This window comes from Pholis gunnellus, assembly GCF_910591455.1.
Source record: "Pholis gunnellus genome assembly, chromosome: 14".
Classification (NCBI taxonomy): Eukaryota; Metazoa; Chordata; class Actinopteri; order Perciformes; family Pholidae; genus Pholis; species Pholis gunnellus.
In genome coordinates, this window is record NC_136541.1 from 23,328,605 (window position 1) to 23,348,684 (window position 20,080).

General features: G+C 42.5%; 1 protein-coding gene across 1 annotated transcript; it reads left to right on the forward strand.

Moving 5' to 3' along the window:
* The first annotated feature begins 2,781 nt into the window (after positions 1-2,781).
* Positions 2,782-18,259, forward strand: cop1 (COP1 E3 ubiquitin ligase). The gene is made up of 20 exons (XM_079173475.1): positions 2,782-3,457; positions 3,652-3,711; positions 4,174-4,271; positions 4,588-4,652; positions 4,775-4,894; positions 7,389-7,457; positions 7,542-7,601; positions 7,686-7,765; positions 8,070-8,133; positions 8,448-8,562; positions 9,467-9,602; positions 9,728-9,871; positions 10,228-10,336; positions 11,944-12,025; positions 12,122-12,238; positions 14,339-14,456; positions 15,276-15,400; positions 15,514-15,674; positions 15,906-15,950; positions 17,290-18,259. The coding sequence occupies exons 1-20, from the start codon at positions 3,096-3,098 to the stop codon at positions 17,305-17,307; spliced, it is 2,148 nt and encodes a 715-aa protein (XP_079029601.1). The 5' UTR covers positions 2,782-3,095; the 3' UTR covers positions 17,308-18,259.
* Positions 18,260-20,080: the final 1,821 nt, after the last annotated feature.

The following is a 20,080-nucleotide window of genomic DNA, read 5'->3' on the forward strand; positions in this document are numbered from 1 at the left end:
ATCTATTTAGGAGTTATGGTCACTCGTGGTGACATAGCACCAATCTCTATTAAATACTGGAGAATTATGCTTCCTTATACTCCATGCTTGGAAGATATGAGGTGACTGCAGAGCACGATGTAAGCACACCTTCAGCAATACCCCACACTGAGCTTAGCACCAGTTCCAGCATTATCCACTGTTTCATAAAGAAGCATGCATTTTAAGAGTTTTAGAACCCCCTCAACACCATTTGCTGTTTGTCTCTTCAGGGTCAAACTGTGTGTTTTTGTTGCTGGTAATGTGGATTAAGACTTTGACTCGTGAACAATACCTTGCAAATGGAAAAAAAAAACTCATGCCGACAGGTGTTAAGACAGGTGTACTTACATTAAGACTGAGCGTGCATGCTGATTACATGCCGAGAACTTCATTTGTGTATGTAATCATGATGCACTCTCTGCAGCAGCTACATGGGTGGCTGTTGCTGTTCCACACCTTCTGTGAACGCTGCCCCCTTCTTCTCCCCCTCACACCCCGTGATTCTTTTTTTTTGTCAGGCTCAATTTGCAAACAGGGCCCTGGCTTCGAGGCAGGAGATGGAGATGGAGAGGAGGAGGAGGAGGAGGAGGAGGCGGCCGCTGGCAGTTATGGCAGGGGCCCCCCGAAGGGGCAAAAAACGGTTCCTAAAGAGTGGGAGGCAGGAATTCCACAATCCCAGCCTGCCTGACTGAGGGATCTGCCTGCTAAACATTCAGCTTTTTCTGCTGGCAAAGTGCCTTTTGAAATCCAGCTGCAACTGTGTTGGAAAAAAGAAACAAGAGAAATAGGAGGGGTGGGTTTAAGAGAAGCAACTTTAAAAAAAAGGGAGGGAAGGGGATGAAGGAGAAGAGGAAGAGAGCGATAGTGTGTGTGTGTGTGTGTGTGTGAGAGAGAATCTGAATGAGCGTGCTCCACCGAGGGCCTCACCCCTCCGCTGTAAGGGACCTCCACAGATTATCCTTCATCTGAGTTTGTCAGTCTTGACCCGTCGACCCTGAGGCCCCGCTCTCTGTCTTCCTCTCTCTCTCTTTCTCTCTCTTTCACACAATTTTTCCACCACTCACCCACCCACTCACTCACTCACTCACTCACCCACTCATTTCTCCACACACCCTCATTATTTCCTCCGTGTCGCTCACTCTTTCGCACACACAACCTGGTCACCCCATGCAAAATAAGAGGGGACCCCAATGGGAGGAAATCCAGGCTGATGTGCGAGACAAGTGAGGAGGGGAGGAAAGAAGAGAAAAGGGGAGAAAGAAAGATGGCAAGCTTTTCACCACCGCTGGTTGAAAAACAGAAAGCAGGGAGGGAGAAGGGCTGGAGGGGGACGAGTGCAGCACGGTGTAAATGTGTAGTACTGCAGGTGTTTGACTTAAAGGCTCTCACTCAGTCACTTGTTATGTTACACGTTCAGTGTTTTAAGATGTTCAAATTATATAAGATACAACTGATATTTGTGTGTTACGTTATATGCAAGTTGCGCACTTTTTTTATCTACATTTAAATTTATTATCATCTCATTTAAAGGTATGGAAAGCCATGTGACAATGCAAAAAAACAACACACAGCTTTAATGAGTATCTATATAATTCATATTCTGATATATTTTAATGTATTTAATCTAATTAGATGTAATATGCATGGATATCCCTGATACTGACTTTGGTAACATGATTGACCTGTGTAGCACTTGCAGATAAAGACATCTTACTGTACATGGTGGTCCTAACTGAGCCCCGTAATGACACATGTACACTTTCTTCCGCAAACATAAACATGGGAAAATCCATATTTGCACGTGCCTACGCGGAGGATCCCTTGTTTGTTCACGTGGAGGGAAAAACGGAAAAGCTGGGGTAAACTGTGAGCACGAATACGTTAGTGGTTATTTGCAAAGCTGCAGGTGGATGCTTGAATGACGGGATGCTGTTTTTCTTGGCTCCCCCTCCACTTTGGTGGTGGTGGTGGTGGTGGTGGTGTGTGTGTGTGTGTGTGTGTGTGTGTGTGTGTGTGTGTGGGGGGGGGGGGGGGGGGGGGGGGGGGGGGCGGGGGTTGACCACCTGCGTGTTTTTGATGTAATCCGTAAAAAATAAATAAAATGACAAACATGAGAAGACACTGTTTCTGTGGTTGACTGGAATCGTTATAATATTTGTACAACATCACAAAAATCATTTGATCTCCTGAGGTATATCATTATAATACTTTTCATTTTTAGCCACTTATGGGGTTATTTGATGATAATATTTCCATATTTCCATATTATCCCTCTGACGTATATGACATTAATGGATTTCTAACAAAACTCCATGAAGCTTGCTCTCATTGAGTACAACATACAACTGAATAGATAGGAAAGCCCTGGATTTATTTTTATTGAATGCAACATTTGATCAGATTCAACAGAAGTGCAGCGTGTTGTGGCTGTTGCTGTTTGACCCGAGTTTCAACTGACAATGTCAGTGTAGTGAGAGGGAATCATTTCGCATGCACGTGGCCAAATACAAAGAAACTGAACATGGATCTCAAGTCTAAAACTATTACTTATTATTGTTATTATTATTGTCAATGCCTTCATAATATATATGCTAGATTTGCATAATAAAAGCCACAACTGCGTTATTCTTAAAATCATAATGCGTATTTCCATAAGCGCAGTTGCACTCCTTCTCGCTAGGGGGCGGTAGCGGGAAGGCGGGGCGCACTGGGCGCCTGGGTAATCGAGGAAACTCAAGAGATTCCTCTCCGTAGCTAACAGTAGCTAGCCGGCTGCTATTCTACTGGACAACGCAGTTGTGGTTGTTTTATTGGCCGTTGGCTGTCCGCTTCTTTTGTCCTTCGTACTTCGGGGATTTCCTAATGCGCCGTCAGTGACTAAAGTGAGGCAGACACCGACGAACAAGTTTAAAAACGCTGGATGTTCGGTCACTCTTGTTTTCTCACAGGATGCTAAGACATAAGCAGCCAGCTAGCTAGCTAAACCTGCTAAAGTAGCCAGATAGCAGCACTGTCCGGATGCTTTGAACAGCTAAAAACGCAGCGGATTTTGGGGAGTTTCTAGTCGGCCTCGCATGATGTCAAGCAACCGGCCACAGCAAAGCGCTGGCGGGGCGAGTTCAGTGCCCAGCACGAGTAATGTTAGCGGCAGCAGCGCAGGAGGCACCGGGAACACAAACGGTGGCGGTGGGAGCAACGCCGTCACAAGTAACGGGAACAATTCTGCAAATGTTGTGCCCTCCCGGACCCCGGCAGGAGCCAGCGAGGGGGGTTCGTCGGTGTCAACAGTGGCCGCCGTGCCGTCGTCCCGGGGCGGGTTCTCATCTCTGAGCAGACCCGTTGCGTCCTCGGGCAGCAGGAAGAAGTCCCTCCACCAAGCGCCCCTTTACAACGGCCTCTTGAACTCATACGAAGATAAAAGCAACGATTTTGTCTGGTTAGTTTTCTCCGCCGTTATTTGTAGCCGCATGCTCGCGAAAGTTTACTGTCAATGTTTCAAAAGTTTGAAAGCAAAAATGTTGACACGCACTTAACGTGTGTGTGTGTGTGTGTGTGTGTGTGTGTGTGTGTGTGTGTGTGTGTGTGTGTGTGTGTGTGTGTGTGTGTGTGTGTGTGTGTGTGATTTTCCAGTCCCATTTGCTTCGAAATGATAGAAGAGGCGCACATGACCAAGTGCGGGCACAGTTTTTGGTAAGTGTTTCACAGCAGAGGCTTTGAAGTTAGGCTGTTTTAACGGCCAACAGAGCTCATCAGAAGCAACAACAAGTTATTCTATTTGTCAACAAAAATAACAACGCAAAATGCCTGTTAGTGATGCTTACACGTAGGGACAGAGGAAGACAACTTCCCTCCTTCCAGTTTACTAAACAAACATTGCACACTTTAAAAAGTAAAAACAACAACTTTTTATTTGTTTCCCACTTGAAAATAAAAAAAAGTCTTTGCATCATTGAGAGAAGCCATTGCACTTTCTATGGTCTAGTTTCTAAGCATGAATTTAAAGAAAAATAGTGCAACAAAAGGATAAAACGTGTACAAAAGCACCGTGAGGTATGGCGTAACTTAAGTACTACTAAGTAACTCTGTAATAGTGTTCTTTAGTGCACCGTTTCAGTCAGTTCCACAGTACTCAGTTGTCTCTCTCTGCTGCAGTTTCAAGTGTATCCGCCAGAGTCTGGAGGACAGCAACAGATGTCCCAAGTGTAACTACATCGTGGATAACGTGGATCAGCTCTACCCCAACTTCCTCGGTAGGTGTTTTGAGTCCGAGGGTTGAGGCTCAGGCCTGTTCTGCTTTCAGCTGTTATAGAACACACACATTTGCATGTCAAGACACGGTTTGCACATCAGCTGTACTGTTGCATTCATAACCATCGAAGAATTAAGTCATTGAATATATATATTTTTTCCCCCACCAGGACTGAAATGTGAAATGTTAGGGATTGTTCTCGTCTCTGTTGTTTTTTCTGCAACTAAACCGACTCACCCAAAATATCACTGCGTTACAGTGAAAGTCGTGTTTCCGTCATATACTCACGTAGCGTTTCCAACTTTCTCCCTCACCAGTAAATGAACTGATCCTGAAACAGAAGCAAAGGTCGGAGGAGAAGAGGCTAAAATTGGATCATCCTGTAAGTACAACACAAGCTTATTGTCGCTGCTTTGTTTCTTCATACACACACATTTTCACTCTCAATATTTATTTTTATTTTTATTTTTGCTTGTAACTGATGGGTGTCTCTGACCCCTGCAGAACGGGTCGAGGTGGCAGGTGTTCCAGGACGTGTTGAGTCCCGACCAGGAGAACTTGGACCTGGCTAATGTCAATCTGATGCTGGAGCTCCTGGTCCAGAAGAAGAAGCAGCTGGAGGCGGTGAGTGGGAGTCCACGGGTGATCACACACACATTTCATCTTCTTTGGTACCACACGTTTCTAGCATTGTGCTTCTGCAGATGGCTGCTTGGATTCACATAGGGCTGCACAATACTCCACGCGATAAGAGGCACGGGTGACTTTTAACCTGTTACTCCACGTTAAAAGAAGGAAGATACAAAGTCATTTACTAGATGCAAGAGTCATACAGAGTGATGGGGGGTTAAGTTTGACCACATAAAGGGATAGTTGGGATGTTTTGAAGTAGGGGTTGTATGAGGTACTCATTCATAGTCAGTATACACAGAAGCTGAGCAGGTGCAGCGTGTACTGCTATGGACGAGGGCAGCAACGAAACACCTTTGGGGGGGGGGGTCAACATTTAGAGCATTAAGAGAACAGTAAAATAAATCAAATGTTTCCTGTAAAAACACAGAACTCATGTTGTGAGCCATGTGACATAACGAGCTAATAAGTAATAAAGACTTCTCTTCTAACCAATGAGCATGCAGCTCTTTGTGAACATGTGGTTCAACTCTTTCCTCACTGACTCCATGACTTCAGCTCTGCTTTGGTTCTAGAGTCTCTGAGTCCATAAACACAGAGATCAGTGGTGTGTCTCGGTTCAGAGAGTTCCACACAGAAAGCTCTGCTTCTCAGTGTTACAAACAGTTTCCGTCTACTTCCTGGTTCACTTCACTCTCTCCTAGTTTGGAAGAAGAAGTGAAATATTTCCATCCGTTATCTTTTAATCCAGGAGGAGTCGGTCACATTGTTTCCATATTCACCAGAACTCTGCTAGCATGTAGCCTAGCTTAGCACGTAAACAAGATAACGTGTATTATGTCTGTTGCGTTCAGGGGCAGCGGTTAAAGAACGGACAGCACGGTGTCACAGAACTGTTTCAGGCCATCATAACGCTGAGAATTGAGTTTTAAATTTCAGATTATTGAGTTTTCTGCATTGAGTCATAATCGTTCAAGAGAGAATCGTGATGCTTCTAAGAATCAAGTTCTCCCCTCCCCTAAGGTCTATCGCTGCCTCCATCGGTTTGTTTGTTTGTCTCAATGTAGGACTTTGGTGAATCCGAACCATCCCTTTAAAAGCCACACAGGAACACAAACTAACGATGTAGACCAGTCACATGCTCCATGTGCTTCATCATATTTGTTAAATCTGTTTCCATTTCGATACATCAAGAGAGAGAGAGAGAGAGAGAGGTAAAACCCGGCACACATCGTAGCCTGGAACATCCCCTTTGGTTCTTGTCTTGACAATCTGTGTGAAGTTCCAGGAAAAGAGAAGTAGGAGCCGCAGCCTATCCTGTTGACTTCTGTCCCGTCCCAGCAGCACTCTCTGTAGAAGTGACAGCAGGCGTCACGTTTTAAGACATGTCAGGTGGAGCATGCAGCTGTGTTAGTTTTCTTGACCGGTAGTCCAGTAGCAGTGAGGCTTAATGGATGTTTTTGTTGTGGCATCCACAAACGTGTTCAGTGATAGTTGGTTAACCACTATGCTTTAACAGTGGAGCTTTGTACGAGACCTTTTTTCAGCTCATGTGTAGTCAGTGACATCGACCACAACATTTACACGTTGAATTGTAGTCTTAGCACTAGGCTGCTACCAACGATAATTCTCATCATTGATTCATTTGGCCATTATTTTCTCGATTTAATCGATTTGTTGTTTGGTCTATAAAATGTCGAACTGTGTTTCCCAAAGCCCAAGATGACGTCATCAAATGTCTTGTTTTGTCTGCGACTAAAAGATATTCAGTTTACTGTCATCAAGGAGTAACACAACCAGAAGATATTCATATTTAAGAGGCTGGACTCAGAACGTTGACCGTGGTTTTCTTACAAAATGCCTCAAACAGATTAATTGATAATCAAAGTAGTTGTCAATTCATTTAATAACCTTATAGATTAATCGTTGCCGCTCTACTTCATACCAAGTGTGCTGCAGGGAAGTGAAATGAACGATTGGAGCTTTTACAGTATCTGAACCAGATTTGTCAAGAACCTTAGGTTTGTGGTGTCCGTGAAGAGGCAGGTTAGCATTCCTGCTGTTGCTTGAAGGTCTGTCTGTGTCTGTTTTGTTGCCTTTCAATGAAATCCTGATGGAAATATGTGCAGTGGATGTTTTATTAGTTTAGACTGCATGAAGAAACGGGCAGGACTTGGTGCTCTCGGTTCGTTTTGTAATGCCAGAAATGCGAAGCACGAGAAACTTGTGGCTGCAGTTGTCAAAGAGCGTCTTCCAACAACCCCTCTGGTCTGGGATGGGTTCCTGTAGTTGAAGTGAATAACGTACTCGCTCCTCATAATCTGTGCCTCGTTTTCATCATTCCTTTTCTGCACACCGGCACTTCATTTTGCAATGCCAGGGATGGAAAGAGCGCTAGAACATTTTATTCCAGGAAGCATATTGTTACCTAAAAGAAATCGTAAAATGATTTGTGTGAAAATGAACTTGCCTCGTGTGTCTCCACTAGGAATCCCAAGCAGCTCAGAGACAGATCCTCATGGAGTTCCTTAAAGAAGCCAGGAGGAACAAGAGAGAGGTACAGATGTGTTTAATAAACTTATTATAACTGTACTGCTGTATGGAAAGATGTATTCATCTGTGTTTCTGGCTCCCTCAACAGCAACTGGAGCAACTGCAGAAAGAGCTCAGCTTTCTTGAAGAAGACATTAAGCGTGTTGAGGTAAAACAACAGAACCGTCATTTACAGCATGTTTAAATGGAAAGGTGGAGGAGCAGCACACGTGAAATCTTCTCTCTGTTGCAGGAGATGAGCGGGCTGTACTGTCCCATGATGGAGGCAGAGTGTACGGTGCCCAATGTTGAGGCTCCCTCACCTGCTCCCAGGTACAGCTGACCTCCATGTTCTATCTACGAGTCATCACAACCAACCACATTCAGCTTCTCTGATACAAACACACACAGGCCTTACTGATTAAACTGCTATATATATATATATATATATATATATATATATATATATATATATATATATATATATATAATGGTACCAGATCTAGATAGAATAGGACCAGATCATAATGGGAGCAGACCTGGGTAGAATGAGAAGGAACTACTTTGTTAACCTCTAGTCAGGATGTTATGGCTGCCGTCCTCTGACTCATTGTCTGTGTGTTTGCTCGTTGAGTAGCTGCAGTAGTATCATGGAGACACCAGACTACAGCCAGCCTCCAGGATTTGGTGGAACAACCCAGGTAAGAGACATGCTGGTTGGATTATCCATTTCTTTAATCTTTACGTCTATTATCTGTTTTGTTTACATATTTTTCATTAGCACATTTCTATAATATGGATGAAGGTCATGATTTTGCTTCCAAAGGAATGTTAGAAAAAGTTCCATAGTTATTAAATGTCCACAGGCTCTCAGAAGTTTTGACACATACTGTAGTGGTCACAATGGATATGAACCCGTCGAGCAAAATATTCTCAGTATAACTATGAGTGAGCGTTAACGGAGTAAGTGTGGGTCTAAGTTCAGCACTGACTTGACTACACTCTGTTTCTCCAGGGCAAAAGACAGACCTGGTACAACAGCACCTTGGCGTCCAGGAGGAAGAGGCTGACGGCTCATTTTGAGGATCTGGAGCAGTGCTACTTCTCCAACAAAATGTCACGCATCACAGGTACCAATCCCACAGTGAATGGCAGCTCTCACTCTCTCACAGCACAACATCTGTAAGCAGATGTGTTTCTGCGGAACTGGATGTTCACTTCAGAGGGTTGACCTGTTTGCCTCAACCCAGTGTTATTGCTGAAGTTACTATTTTTTTAAATGAAGACCATATTTGCCACAAACTCCACTGCTTGCTGTCACAGAGTGGGTTGTTTCTTTGGTTGTCAGCAAAGGAAGAATGTCACATGTGCTGCAAGGCACAAAGCAGAAACCTGACATGCACATTATGATATTCCTGTGATAATGTATTGCTGTTAAAATGTGACGCAAAGCTGCTTCAGCATTCAGTATGGTTACATATGATTCATTCAAACATTCAGTTAAAGTAAGTATTGTGTAAACAGACATAATGCTTTCATGATGTATTTATTGTAAAATGATGTTTTTGGCAAGAAACATTGTTGTTTTTACATTAATATAAAATAGATATAAGAGAGGATTAAGCTTCCTAACACTAGCTACAAGCAGCTTATTATAACACATCATTAAAAGTACAAAGGCCAAGATTTCCTTTTTTAAGCAAAGCAACTTTTTAAACAATCATTTGAATTGTGCGTTTTTAATGAAATAACCACTCTCAATGACAAAGAAAAAGGATAACATGTAGAACTGTTCATGCCGATTTCGGTTCGGTTGAAATACATTATTGGAGCCGTCATCTGGAGCCTCCTTCACCAGCTGCTATAACAAAAGACAATAACAATAAAAACCTCTCTGTATCGGCCGATAGGACACATCGACGATCTGCATCAAAAAGCCGATCGGGGCTTCTCTACTCTACACACAGTGTACAGCTCGTGTCCCCATTGCTCCTTGTGAACAGTATTTTAATAGTGTGCGTCTATTGTGTCCAGATGAAGGCAGGAACCTGAACCAGTTGGATGATTTCATGGAGTGTCTGTCCAAGTTTACCCGCTATAACTCTGTGCGGCCGCTCGCCACCCTCTCGTACGCCAGTGACCTCTACAACGGCTCCAGTATTGTCTCCAGGTAGGAAAAGGAAAACATTGACTTCTTAAAGTAGTTTGTTTTTGTAACATTTTGTTCAATGGTTTTCAGTATGACCTTTATCAGCCCTCTCACTATCAATAACTGCATTCTCACCTGTGTTCCAGTATTGAGTTTGACCGTGACTGTGACTACTTCGCCATCGCTGGTGTGACCAAGAAGATCAAGGTGTTTGAGTACGGCACAGTGATCCAGGATGCGGTGGACATCCACTACCCTGTCAATGAAATGACCTGCAATTCCAAAATCAGGTAGGAGTCAATGCGAGTGTTAAGACTGCTTCTGCTCTGCTGTGAGAAGCTGTTTCTACACACATTCAGCATAGATGGTCACGCAGGTAGAATGTGCTGACCCCTACAGTGCTGGTGTCTCCACTTAGAAAATCAAATCTACTTTTGTCCCCACATTTCTGCTTTGCTGGGCCATGAGTTGTCGTGTTGTGCAGGCCTGTAAACATCAAACTTGTGCATCAGATTTGTAAAAACATACTTTGTCTCAACACAGGCCTTGGTTTCTAGAATGATTTTGACAAAGAGCGAATGAAGCAACTATTAGGAACAAATTGTGACCTTAAGTCTTGACGTGATCCCCACCTTGTTTGTTGTAGCTGTATCAGCTGGAGCAGCTACCACAAGAACCTTCTGGCCAGCAGTGATTACGAGGGTACCGTCATCCTGTGGGATGGATTCACCGGCCAGAGGTCCAAAGTCTACCAGGTACGATACTTGGGAGGCTTTACACAGCTGAGCTGCTCGTGATAGAAGTCGTTGTAGCATGTATGACATTGTCTATCCTACAATGCTGTGTCTCTAACATGCACTTAGCCTACTTAGACAGGTATAGCTGGGTTTAAATGTTTATTGCCCATAAAATAAGAAATAGGTGGAAGATTAGAGCTTCTCTTCCATAGATTCTTGCTGGAGGTCACAATCTCACTTTGTGGAGGAGACCAACACTTCAGTGGGCTGAACTCAACTTTAACACTTATTTAAAGTGTCACTTTTTAAGCTGGTTCACCTGTTGCTCCCGTTGAAACACAAGAGCGGAGGATATTAGTGATTTTGTGAAAATTTGGCACCGGTGGCATGGATCTTGAGGAGTATACGAACATCAACAGTGACATCGAATGTGGTGATGATGTGGTGATCACAAAGACAATAAAATCCTTCCCCAACCAGAAAGTCTGGATAATTTAACACGTGAGGGCACTATCCACAAAAGCTGTTAGAAAGCTGCCTTTTGGTCAGGTGACAAGGAAGCATGCAGCATCACCACAGCAAGACTGAAGGCATCAAGGAGGCGTCAAGAGAGACTGGAGAGAGACCTCAACACCAACAGACAGGAGATCCAGAATGTCACAGGCTACAAAAGCAGGAGTGCTACCATCATTTGTGAGGCCACATTACCAGATGAGCTGAACACCTTTTTATACTCTCTTTGATCTCAACAAAGAGTCAGCTGTCAAGTCTGCCCCGCCTCCACAGGGCCAACCACTGTTAACATCCCTGGTCCTGTACTAAGAACATGTACCAACCAGCTAACGGATGTCATCACTGATATTTTTCACACATCACTGTCACAGGAGAGAGTTCCCACCCGCTTCAAGACAGCCACCATCATCCCTGTACCTAAAACGTCTGCAGTGTCCAGTCTGAATGACTATCGCCCTGTGACACTCAGCCCCATTGTGATGAAGTGCTTTGGGGAACTGGTTCTCCAGCATTAAAAACAACATCCAGCCTGGAACCTCACCAGTTTGTATTACTGATTGGGAAACGTATCACTCTGGTTTTTAGATTTCCTCACAAACAGACCCCAGCACCTCCTCTAGTGCTGAACTCCGGAGCCCCCCAGGGCTGTGTGCTCAGCCCCCTCCTGTTCACACTGTACACCCACGACTGCTGCCCCAAACATAAAGAGAACTCTGTTGTGAGCAGGACAGGAGGGCTCTACAACGTGTGATTGAAATCACCCAGAACATCATCGGTTTCCAGCATATTCAAAGACAAAACCCACTACAGCTGCTCTCTGGTAAAAGATGCAGACGTATCGGCTGCAGAACCACCACACTTCAGAGCGTCTTCTTTCCTCTGGCTGTAAGATTCCGAAATTCATCCTCCACCCTCCACCCTACACTGTGTAATATAGTTTTTTTTGTGTGTATGTGTTTTTTCTTGCAGCATTATGGGCCTACAAACTGCATTTTGTTGTGCAACCCTGTTGTACAATAGCAATAAATGAACATTGCAACCTTGTGACTTTGTAGAGTTGATGTAGAGGAAACACTGCACCTTTTTTAAGGTTCCTTGTGCTTTCTTTTCAGGAACATGAAAAACGGTGTTGGAGTGTTGACTTTAATCTAATGGACCCCAAGCTGTTAGCCTCCGGTTCTGATGATGCAAAAGGTAACGGAGGACCAGTAATGCTGTGTCTGACAGGCTTCAGTCATCATTCCTCTTCTCAGCTCAGATAAATGTTCATGTCTGTTTATTGTGTTTCAGTGAAGCTTTGGTCGACCAATCTAGATAACTCTGTGGCCAGCATCGAGGCCAAGGCCAACGTCTGCTGTGTGAAGTTCAGCCCAACCTCCAGGTATCATCTGGCCTTTGGCTGTGCAGGTGAGCTCAGGGCTGGTTTTAGGTTGTGAACTTACTGTTGGTAGAGGACGAAACCAGAGATGGAAACTAGGCTTGTGCAATATGACTATTTATCATTCAACAGGTACCACAGTAATATTCCTCCCATGTCCACAATAACGGAACAATATTCAATTATGCAACGCCTGTTAGGAAGTTTGCACAATATTCAGTCCCTCTCTTTATTTCCCTTCAAAATAATGATTTAGAAAGACTCATAAGTCATTGTTTTTTTTTCATCACATAGACAGAAATGGGCCTCCATAGACTCAGGCCTTCCAATCAGTTCATTTATTTCGGATGTTAGAAGTCAAAGAGGGGGGTGAGAATATGTCTCTCTTAATAACCCCAGGCGAAGAAACTTGTTTTTCTTCTCATCGTGATGTATCGGTATCGTTACACTCGCCTCACACCACTGCAGTTTGTCCTCGTACACTACAACATTTCTTTTGTGGTTTCCAGACAAACTTCTGAAAACTTCATTTGTTACTCCCTCGAGGGAGAGATGATAATTTTAAATATTCTCTTGTACAACAATCCTTCAAGTCCCGAACGGAGCTGAACAGAAATATGGGGTCAGATCAGTCTCAATAATTACAAATGCAAACAGAAAGAATCACGAATGCACGCAGAACGATTCACAAATACATTCCAATGCACACATAAATAAATTACGATTTATATAAATGTAAAAAAAAATTATTTGTGTGTGGATTTTTCTATTTCTTTGTGGATATGTATGTATTTATTTGTGGATCGCACTGTATTTATTTGTGGATTGCTCCACATTTGTTTGTGGGTTTTTTGAGACTCCCCTGACGTGGCTGGATTCGCGAATGCTTTTTTTCAACATGGACCATCTGTAGCCAATCAGATGTCAGCCTCATTTTTAACCAATCGCATGAGCGCAGTTCCCCATGACGAGGCTGCCAGCGTTGTTGAATCAGGAAATAAATACTGTAGCCGTCTGTGTTCACCCAGAGCTCTACGATACCTCATATCGTGTGTGTGTGTGTGTGTGTGTGTGTGTGTGTGTGTGTGTGTGTGTGTGTGTGTGTGTGTGTGTGTGTGTGTGTGTGTGTGTGTGTGTGTGTGTGAGAGAAAACCATATGGTACAAACAATGAAAAAGACGCTGCCGTATTTACGTCTAGATGACGTTCTTGTGAGTGTTGATGGAGCGGCTACAATGTTAGCATAGCCTAGCACTGATCGATCCGAGCTCCATTGAGAAAACAAGTACAAATCGGCATCATTACATAGTTATTTCGGAGTCCCTTTTTGTCGGTTTATTGCCATTAAATCACAGCCAAATCAGTTTATTTTGTGTTCATACAGCTGTAATAAACAGCCGACCTGTGGCTCACTAGACACAGTGAGCTTGATGAAATTCACGGAGCTCCTCTGGACTATGTTATGAATCATGTGATTGGTTGAAAATGAGGCTGACATCTGATTGGCTACAGATCCATTTGCGAATCCAGCCACGTCAGGGGAGTCTCAAAAAACCCACAAACACATGTGGAGCAATCCACAAATAAATGCAGTGCGATCCACAAAGAAATACATAAAAATCCACACACAAATACACACAAATGCAGAAATATATTTGTGATTTTTTTTTTACATTTATATAAATCGTAATTTATTTATGTGTGCATTGGAATGTATTTGAATCGTTCTGCGTGCATTTGTGAGTCACATTTATTTGTAAATCCTTCTGTGTGCATTTGTAAATCGAATATATTTGTGGATTGTTCTGTTTGCATTTGTGAGTCTTTGTGTGCATTTGCAATTATTGAGACTGATCTGACCCCATACAGAAAGGCTTAATTACCCAATCCTGTGTCTCCAAGGTCCAAGTCCACCGAGCCGGAGGACAGAAGACGTTGAAGTTGTTGGTTTACTGTCTGTAGTAAAGTTTGGATGTTGGAATAACAGCCGCAGGCACCGTGTAGCGTTCACTCAACCAAGGCATTGCACCATCATTGCACCATGGCGGCCTGGCTTGGTGGTGACTCGATGTGATTGACACCGAATGAATGCATACCTATATTATTTTTCTGTTTTCTTTTTGCTCGCAGACCACTGTGTCCACTACTATGATCTACGCAACACGAAGCAGCCCATCATGGTGTTTAAGGGCCACAGGAAGGCTGTGTCCTACGCCAAGTTTGTCAACGGAGACGAAATAGTTTCTGCGTAAGTCACTTCACCCTCATGTTCAGCTGATGATATTGTTCTATCTACATACACAACTTATTACACAATCTATATAGACTAAATATTGTATGCTTGTAATTAGGGATGCCCCCCGAAACCCAGTTCTAAACAGGAACCGGTTCTAAATAAGTAAAACCCGGAGTATCGATGCGGTCCAGAGTTAGCGGTTCTGCTATCGGTTCTCTTTGTCTTTGTCTCCGCTCAGTACAGCGTGAGACTCCCATCATGATCAGAGAGAAGACTTCACTGTAGAACTCTGGTCGTCTCAAACACAATAACACAACATGTGACCAACAAGCAGAACATCAGTCTGTTTGTGGAGCAGCCGGCAGGTAACGGTAGTGGTGTCATACGGTAGTGATGTCATACGGAGTTTGATCACAAGAACAGGATCATCAATGAAAGATAATCACTGAGATCATTGATTAGATGAGAACGTATTTTAAAGATGTTAGAGCTCAAGAAAGACTATTTGTTTACATACAAGAATAACAAAACAAAGTCAATACTTTTCTTAATTGATTGTCTTTCTGTCTCACAAAATAATCAAAAAGAACCAATAAGAGTATCTTTAAGGAACCGAACCGACCATCAGAATCACTGAGTACGAGTATCAATACAACCCGAACGATACCCGTCCCTACTTATAATGTAGTCCCTATACCAAATGGTTTACATTGTGTTGACAAAAATACCCACAATGCAACACTTTAAAAGATGCTCAGATTTACAGGCTGACAATAATCTTCTACCTCACATTAGTGACTGGTTGAGTGTGTTTCCACCTTTGTTGGACAGGTCCACGGACAGTCAGCTGAAGTTGTGGAACGTCAACAAACCTCACTGCCTGCGCTCCTTCAAGGGTCACATCAATGAGAAGAACTTTGTGGGCCTGGCTTCCAATGGAGACTATGTTGCCTGTGGTGAGCATTGATTTAAAAACAAAGCATTGCCTTGATATTTGCTCAGCCGTGCAGCATTCTAGGACAAAATGTGAGTAAAAACATCCCCCTTTTCTCTTACTGTGTGTGTACAGGCAGTGAAAACAACTCCCTGTACCTCTACTACAAAGGGCTGTCAAAGACGCTGTTAACGTTCAAGTTCGACACAGTGAAGAGTGTCCTGGACAAAGACAAGAAGGAAGACGACACCAACGAGTTTGTCAGCGCTGTCTGCTGGAGAGCGCTGCCCGACGGAGTGAGTTCACCTCATTATCCCACCGTTCATTTCACACAGGCTGCACTGTGAGGAAGATCACACACACGGGTTCATCACAGCTGGCTGCTCTTCCTGAACACACCATCTCTTGCCAAGAGCTATGAAAAGATAGATTATATACATATGTTGTTTTAATGTATATTGTCCTGTAAGTGTTGAATTATTCATGTGCAACTTACACTGTTTTATAAACGATGCTTTGTTTTTCAGGAGTCAAATGTCCTGATTGCTGCAAACAGTCAAGGAACAATTAAGGTTTGTATTCTGTACTAATAAGAGTGTTTGACGTTTTTTCCTTGAAAAGTTATTTGCTAATGAATTAAAGGCACATAATTCAAATGTAATATGTAATAATACCTTTAATAGTGGATATATATATATATAAAACCAGGCGTGTGCACGAGACACGAGCGAGTAGAAAGCATCCGGTGGCCCGTACAGCAGAAGCTCTGCTCCGCCTGCACTAATGGGACCAGAGTGATCTTGACGCTCGCTACGCGCTCACGTTTGAGACCTCGGAGGATGCAGATGTCTCCTCTCCTTTCATTGGTCACTTTCAACACTCGCAGCCCCTTTTTTTTGTTTTTGTTTCTGAGATGCTGATGACTGTTTATGAATTTCTTTCTTAAAAATATATATGTATATGTAGAATGTGTGAATCCTCTTCACTGTCCTCTGACGATGTCAGGGCTAAACATAGAGGACATACGTTGACCTAATGGACTTTTATAACTGAAGTCACAGGAAGCATGTGGCAAACCTTGTTTCCCTAGCGCATACAGTAAACAAAATCAATACCTTCAAACAATATTAACAATAGAATATAGAAATATGTTAACTTTGTGTAAGGCCTACTTGCTCTGACATGAAGGCCCCATAAGAAACTGGTTGTTCTCTCAGACCGCTGCCTTCCTTCGCCTGTCAGCAATCAAACCTAACCTCCAATCAAAGGTCGTGGTTTGTTTTTTTAAAGTGACCAATCAAAAGAGTGAAGACATCAACCACTGTCTATTGCAGCTCTGCCTCCAAAGTCTCAAAAAATGTGCTTTACGAGGGAGCAAGTGTTGGGACATGTAGGGAGGGGGGAGTCTGTCTGTGGAGATGGTCACCAGGCAGCAACCTCCAGTTCTGACTAAATGAAACCGATGCACAACCTGCATTCTCTCTAATGTCCACCAGGGGGCGACTCCTCTGGTTGTATAGAAGTCTATGAGAAAATGACTCTACTTCTCTCTTGATTTATTACCTCAGTAAACATTGTGAACATGAGTTTATGGTCTCAATCTCTAGTTTCAAGTCTTCTTCAATACAGCATGATGTTCATTTAGTAAATGATGGTCCATTTAGAGTCAAACAGACCATAAAGCAGGGTATGCTTTAAGGCGGGGCTTCACAGTGATTGACAGGTCTCTAACAGACCATAAAGCAGAGTATGCTTTAGGCTCTATGTAGTATACAGCTGTGTCTTCACCCTATCTGTATCAAGTTCCCGCCATGGGTCACTTTTCTTGTTAAAGCAGTGACTGTGCTGATCTTACAGTTTTAACCCTTTGTTTCCAGTGACGTAACGGGTCCATCTCTTCTCTCTGTACAGGTTCTTGAGCTCGTCTGAGGGCCGTGTCTTCAGTGTGTGAGATAGAACGTCCATCAGCTCCTCTGTGTTTGATAGAGGATCAGTCTGATGCAGGGAGGAGCCCAGGCCGCCCGCTGAACCAGGATACCGACCACAGCGGGAGAGAAACGAACCGAACCCCCGTCTTCTTTTTAATGAGCTGCAGCAGAAAAGACTTTGGACCAGGACGTCTGCACGGCCGGAGGAGACGTGCTGTCATTTTACGGCAAAAGAAACCAGGACCTAGCTTGGGCACACAATGGAACAAGAGACTTTAGCAAGCTTCTTTTTTTGTTTCTTTACGGTAAAATGATATCGGCTACAATAGAAACGCCTCTTTATGATTTTAGGTCAAATCAAAACTTGTACCCTTTTTTTTTAATTATTATTATTATTAAGCTGTTGCTCTCGAGGGTACATCCATCCAAACGCTCCTAGTGTGATGCATTGTTTTCCTTTTTTAAAGGCCAAAGCACAAGACAAAATCACATGCAGAAATCATGTATTTTACCCCCCCACACACACACCTACATACATTGTTTGTCAACCAACTGTTTTCCCTCTTTACATGTAGTTCTTTTTGTGTTTTTCAGATTGGGAGAAACCAGTTTTAATAAATAAGACTTGAATTTCATTCTGTCGAGCGTACCGTCGGTTCCTTTTGTGGCTGAAGAGTGCAGACGGTCAGGTAGTGTACGGAGGTCATGGGCAGCCATTCTCATGTAGTTTACGGCATCGGTCTGCAATGCTACATCTAACTGGATTATTTCTCCACTTACACGAGCTGCTTGTTGAAAAAGGAATCGCAGAATCAAGATGTAGTTTTCTTTAAAGTGTCAAAGGAATTAGTGTTCACATACTGGAGGTTAAAACAGCTGTGGACAACATCGTCATGGAGAGGATTTTGGTAAACACCGCCAAGACCTACCTATTTTATGATAACTGAGTGAGAGAGGTGTTTTGTATTTGTATAACTGAATAAATTATTTCAAAACAATTTGGTCCTGTTTGGTCTTTTTTTTTTTAAATTAATTTGAATATATATATATTTTTGGCATTTCAAACGCTCTCTTAACCGCCCATGTGTGACTGAGTTGTGTGTTTATCGTGGGTGTTGAGTCTCATACGGGGTGTTTACACCTTGTGTGAAATGTAATCCTTTAAACATGTAAAAGCTGAAAGAGCCAATAAATGTTTACTCTGCAGCTGTCATTATTATTGCAACATGTTTTCTCTTGTGGCTCTTTCACTCAGGAAATCTCCCGCTGTCCTTTGTAATATCACGGTAAGCTCACCACAAAGACTAAACTTTATGGGAGACGTGGAACTGAACATTTAAAAAAATATGAACATGACATTGCCACAGTTTTTAAAATGTCCCACAATCAAGGATGTCATTTCCAGGGAGTTTTGACATATTTGTTTGCAGACCTGTATTTGCCTTTTAAAACATTGACAATAATTTCACGAGAGTTTTGTTTGTTACTTAATGGTTCATCGATTTGTTAATAAATAAAGTTTCATATTTTCTTTATACTGTAGGTAACATCTTATTTCTTTAAAAGTACCTTTTCCATCTCACTTCTTATAATTGGAGGTAGTCCTAATGTAGTAATTAAGAGCACGTCCGTCTACAATTGAGTCATGTGAATATTTTGCCACAGAACTATAAAGAAAGTTTTATAGTATAATAAAATATAATATAATAGTTTAACACCACTGTTCAAAAGCATGGCATCCTGAGCCATAACAGCTTGACTCATAACTGAGAGGACCACTCTATATTTCTGAATGGTCTTTCATGGTTTTAGGTTGTAGAAAGTCCTTTTTACAAATATAGATGTTTTGTTTTGTACATGGAGAACAAAATGCTGCACAATGACACAACCAGACTGATAACTGAGAGGGCAGAAAGAGACAAAGAAATCCCTCTGAGCAACCGTTGAATAAGAATAAAAGAAACTGGAAGCTCAGCATCAAAACATGGAACAGCTTCCTGTTTCAGTGTCAAGTGTTCCTCAATAATGCAGCCTATAACATTTAAGTATCTATCTATCTAACAATGCCAGAAAGACATTGATTTGGTGAAACCGTTTACATGGTTATATCTGACACTACTGCAGCAATAATTCTAATGTATCTCACATGGTGAACCACTACAGCCTCTTAACACAGTGGTTGGTAAGGGGCTATCATTAAATTATGACTGTCCATAACATCTAGTGACAGCTGTGGGAAACTGACACTTGTGAACTATTTTAAGTGTCTTGAAAATACACACTTTTTGATCACTGATACCCAGAACAAAATGGCCTCTTGGTTAGCCTTTGTGTGTTGACGCAGCCACATGCTACTTTAACATTTTATCTTAGGAACTCAAAATGATGTTATACTAAGTGATATTTTAACAATGAGATTGTAACTCTTACTTAAACTAAAACTATTACAAATGTATCAAGTCAAATGATGTTGAAATGTTTACTGTATTCATGACAGGTATGAGTAAAAGCAATGCCACGATTATGACTTCTCAAAAATGTAAATATTGTTGGCTTTGTATCTCGTGGTTTTCTGTTCTGTTTTTATTCATTTACTTATTTTTTTATTTCTTCATCCTTAATTGCTTTCTGGCAGAAATGGGTTTCCATTGAAACAACTGTGTTGAGGGAGAAATGGAAACAAAAAAAATGGAACGAGTGTATCTTCACAGTAGCGGCGCAGGCGGAAGGGTTTAGGAGACGGACCAGGGACAACTAGCTAGTTAGCGGCCGCT